This window comes from Clupea harengus, chromosome 1 (genome assembly GCF_900700415.2).
Source record: "Clupea harengus chromosome 1, Ch_v2.0.2, whole genome shotgun sequence".
NCBI lineage: Eukaryota > Metazoa > Chordata > Actinopteri > Clupeiformes > Clupeidae > Clupea > Clupea harengus.
In genome coordinates this window covers 15,143,728-15,148,193 of record NC_045152.1, presented here as the reverse complement: position 1 = coordinate 15,148,193, position 4,466 = coordinate 15,143,728, and the positions used below count along the sequence as shown (strand labels likewise).

The window sequence follows — 4,466 nt, the reverse complement described above, 5'->3', positions numbered from 1 at the left end:
ATGCGGTTTGGCAAAAGCGCAGATTAAGCTGCGGTCGCAATGTTAGTAAATGAGGCCCTGGGTACCCTCAGTGATGTTTCAGCCATGGCATTAAGGTGGATAAATGTGAGACTGACAGAGTGAGCTCACATTTGACTGTTCGGTCATAAGGGTTAAAATGGTCTGATCAACACTGCAGTTTCAGTGTTGTTTAAGCACTTCTGTGAGATGGTGTTTGTTGTGTATTAGAAACCTAAATAATAATTTCTGTGAGATGGTGTTTGTCGTGTATTAGAGACCTGAATAATCGTTTCTGTGAGATGATGTGTGTTGTGTATTAGAAACCTAAGTAATCATTTCTGTGAGATGGTGTTTGTTGTGTATTAGAAACCTGAATAATCGTTTCTGTGAGATGGTGTGTGTTGTGTATTACAAACCTTAATAATAATTTCTGTGAGATGGTATTTGTTGTGTATTAGAAACCTAAATAATCCTTTCTATGAGATGGTGTTTGTTGTGTATTAGAATAATTTATGTGAGATGATGTGTGTTGTGTATTAGAATAATTTATGTGAGATGATGTTTGTTGTGTATTACAGACCTGAATAATCGTTTCTGTGAGATGGTGTGTGTTGTGTATTAGAATCATTTCTGTGAGATGATGTTTGTTGTGTATTAGAAACCTGAATAATCGTTTCTGTGAGATGATGTGTGTTGTGTATTAGAAACCTGAATAATCGTTTCTTTGAGATGGTGTTTGTTGTGACTTAGAATAATTTATGTGAGATGGTGTGTGTTGTGTATTAGAAACCTGAATAATCGTTTCTGTGCGCAGGGAGTAATCCTGGTGTATGACATCACAAATCGCTGGTCCTTTGATGGCATCGATAGATGGATTAAAGAGATCGATGAGGTAATGACTTGAAACCGATCGCATAAAGGTCTGATTAAAGGCCATAATCAACACTGCTAGACTGCTGAAGGGGCCGTGAGCACTGGACCAGCAACTGTTAAGTATTAGGAAAGAGGATATAATTAGCAATATCTGCTACACAAAGTGTGTCGTAATAGCCCACTGAACCGTTAAAGACCACATTGGGAAATAGTAGAAACACGGTAGAAATATATATATACATATAATATAGAAAATAAATATATATATACATCACATAGAAAATAAATATATATATACATCACATAGAAAATACGTAACTGAAACACAGTACATCACATAGAAAATAAATATATATATACATCACATAGAAAATACGTAACTGAAACACAGTAGAAATATATATACACCACATAGAAAATACATAACTGAAACACAGTAGAAATACATGACTGACACTACACAGAAAATACATAACTGAAACATTATAAATTAAATATTCCTGACACAACATAGAAATGTTTCTCTCTTCCTTACCACCAGCCTCTTGTTTGAAGCACCTGAACTTTCACTTTCTTTTTCACTGGTCATTACCTTCCTGGCCATTTTGTCTTTCCAAGATGTTAGGATGTGGGCTAGGTTTTTAGCAATAAACATCCAAAACATATAAACAAAAAAACGTGTAAACAGCATGAGCTCTTCCTGTGTGTCCGCATGTCCCAGCATGCACCAGGGGTGCCTAAGATCCTGGTAGGGAACCGGCTCCACCTGGCCTACAAGCGGCAGGTGACCACCGAGCATGCTCAGGTGTACGCCGAGCGCCTGGGCGTGACCTTCTTCGAGGTCAGCCCTCTGTGCAACTTCAACATCACGGAGTCGTTCACGGAGCTGGCCCGCACCGTGCTCACGCGCCACGGCATGCAGAGGCTCTGGAGGCCCAGCAGAGGTGAGCAGGGGGGTCTGTACTGGACCCTGGACACTCTGGGGAGGGGGGGCGGTACTGGACACTGGACACTTTGACGGGGGGAGGGGGGGTCTGTACTGGACACTGGACACTCTGGGTAGGGGGGTCGGTACTGGACACTCTGTACACTCTGATAGTGTCCTCTCAACGGGGGGAGGGGGGGCGGTACTGGACACTCTGTACACTCTGATAGTGTCCTCTCAACGGGGGGAGGGGGGGCGGTACTGGACACTCTGACACTCTGGACACTCTGACACTCTGTACACTCTGATAGTGTCCTCTCATGACGGGGGGGGGGGTCTGTACTGGACACTGGACACTCTGTACACTCTGATAGTGTCCTCTCATGACGGGCGGGGGGGGGGGGGGGGGTAAACTGGGCTGTACTGGACACTCTGACAGTGGCCTGTCCTGATGGGCGGGGGTTAAACTGGTCTGTACTCTGCCACAGATATACTCTGAAAGGCCAAGCAGGCAGCAGCCAAACCTAAAATAAATATTTTCATTCAGCACATCGCTGACATAGTTTCCAGTGCCACCTAGTGGTGGAATGCAAACTCCAAAATCCCACCTGTTCTATAGTCCTTCTCTCATGCTCTCTGGGGGGACGTCTGTATTTACTCAGAATTTGTGAAATGTGAAAGACTTTAAGCATCCAGTGGGTTTGGCAATCTTACTGAAACACTCCTCCTTTCTCTTTCTCGTCCCTCTCTCTCTTACTGCCCTGCTCTCTCTCTCCCTCTCTCTCTTTCTCTCTCTCTCTCCCTCTCTCTCTCTCTCTCTTACTCTCTCCCTCTCTCTCTCTCTTACTGCCCTGCTCTCTCTCTCCCTCTCTCTCTCCCTCTCTCTCTCTCTTCTTCTCCATGACCCTGTCTTACACATTTTCCCTTTTCCCTCGCTGTCTTCCTCTCCTTTCTTTTCTCTCGCTTTTTTTCTCTCCTCTTGTTCACATTCTTTACCCATTCCGTCTCTCTTGCATCATCCCCTTCTCCATTTCTCTCTCTCTTCTCTTTCCCCCCTCTCTCCCCTTTCATCTCTCTCTCCTTTATCCTCCTCTACCTCGCTCCATGTTTATCTCCCCCCTCTCTCTCCTTTATCCTCCTCTCCCCCCTCCATGTTTATCTCTCCCCCTCTCTCTCCTTTATCCTCCTCTCCCTCCCTCCATGTTTATCTCCCCCCTCTCTCTCCTTTATCCTCCTCTCCCTCCCTCCATGTTTATCTCCCCCTCTCTCCTTTATCCTCCTCTCCCTCCCTCCATGTTTCTCTCTCTCCCCCTCTCTCTCTCTCAGTGTTGAGCCTGCAGGACCTGTGCTGCCGGTCCATCGTGTCCTGCACTCCGGTGCACCTGGTAGATAAGCTGCCGCTGCCGCCGGCGCTGAAGAGCCACCTGAAGTCCTTCAGCGTGGCCAACGGGCTGAACGCGCGCATGATGCACGGGCGCTCCTACTCCCTCGCCGCCGCCCCCACCGCCACCAAGAAGAGGCCCGGGCCCAACAAGAAGAAGAAGAAACTCTTACGCCCCCCGCTGGCCGTCTCGCACTCCTGCGCCCCCACCAGCTGCAAGATCGCGTAGAGATACAGGGGGAGAGCGCTCGTTTTAGACTTACACTCAGAGACACACACACACACACACACACGGGTCAACACACACACACACACACACACACACACACACACGTCATCACACACACACACACACACACACACACACACACACGTCAACACACACACACACACACACACACACGTCAACACACACACACACACACACACACACGTCAACACACACACACACACACACACACACACACACACACGTCAACACACACACACACACACACACACACGTCAACACACACACACACACACACACACACACTCTCAGGCTCTCAGCACCAGAACTACAGCACACCTGTGGAACCATGATGGTGGAGGGCTGGAGGCTGGAGGGTGAGGCGCTGGGACGGGCATTAAGACGATGCTGGAGGGTGGAAGGTGGACAGGCATTAAGACGATGCTGCAGTGTGAGACGCATTAAGACGAAGCTGGATGGTAAGCCCACTGGTGTGGGGCGCTGGGACGGGGCTGGAGTGAGCCTCTGGGGAGCTGAATGTGCCTGGAGGAGTTGGAGTGGCTCCTGCTGCTGCTGAAGCAGCTGAATGTGAATCCTGTCAGAGCAGGACAGTGTTAAACTGAGCAAAGGGAGGGGAGGGGAGGGGAGTGCAGGGCGTGGAGACTCGGAGCCTCTGAGCCTCTGAGCTCTTCTTTGTGACGATGTGCAGTAGTTGTGTGTTTTGTGTGCACAGTTTAAACGTGACGTACTTGTGTGGACACTCAGCACCACATCACCACGGCAACACCTGTCTAAGATGGTGGCCAACCCTGGGACGGATCCAGCCCGGACGTGGGCCGGACGTGGCCCTGATTCTGCAGACCCGAGGCCGATCACATTCACATGTTTATTTATTTAGCAGACGCTCGTATCCAAAGCGACTCGCAGTATAATGTGAATATACGTTGATATCGATATGTCTGCTAGCTGGGTTAAGATCCCGTGACATGAGTGATGTTAGCACATCGCTATATCAGTTGACATGAGTGATGTTAGCGACATTGCTATATCAGTTGACA

At 48.2% G+C, this 4,466-nt stretch overlaps 1 protein-coding gene across 1 annotated transcript in view; it reads left to right on the top strand.

Moving 5' to 3' along the window:
• Window positions 1-3,522, top strand: part of rab40b (RAB40B, member RAS oncogene family) — a 19,040-nt gene extending 15,518 nt beyond the window's left edge. The window contains exons 4-6 of the mRNA XM_012835841.3: window positions 815-892; window positions 1,595-1,817; window positions 3,125-3,522. Of these exons, the coding sequence (XP_012691295.1) occupies window positions 815-892; window positions 1,595-1,817; window positions 3,125-3,408 (585 nt within the window). The 3' untranslated portion in view covers window positions 3,409-3,522. The remainder of the gene's footprint in view (window positions 1-814; window positions 893-1,594; window positions 1,818-3,124) is intronic.
• The last annotated feature ends 944 nt before the right edge of the window (window positions 3,523-4,466 follow it).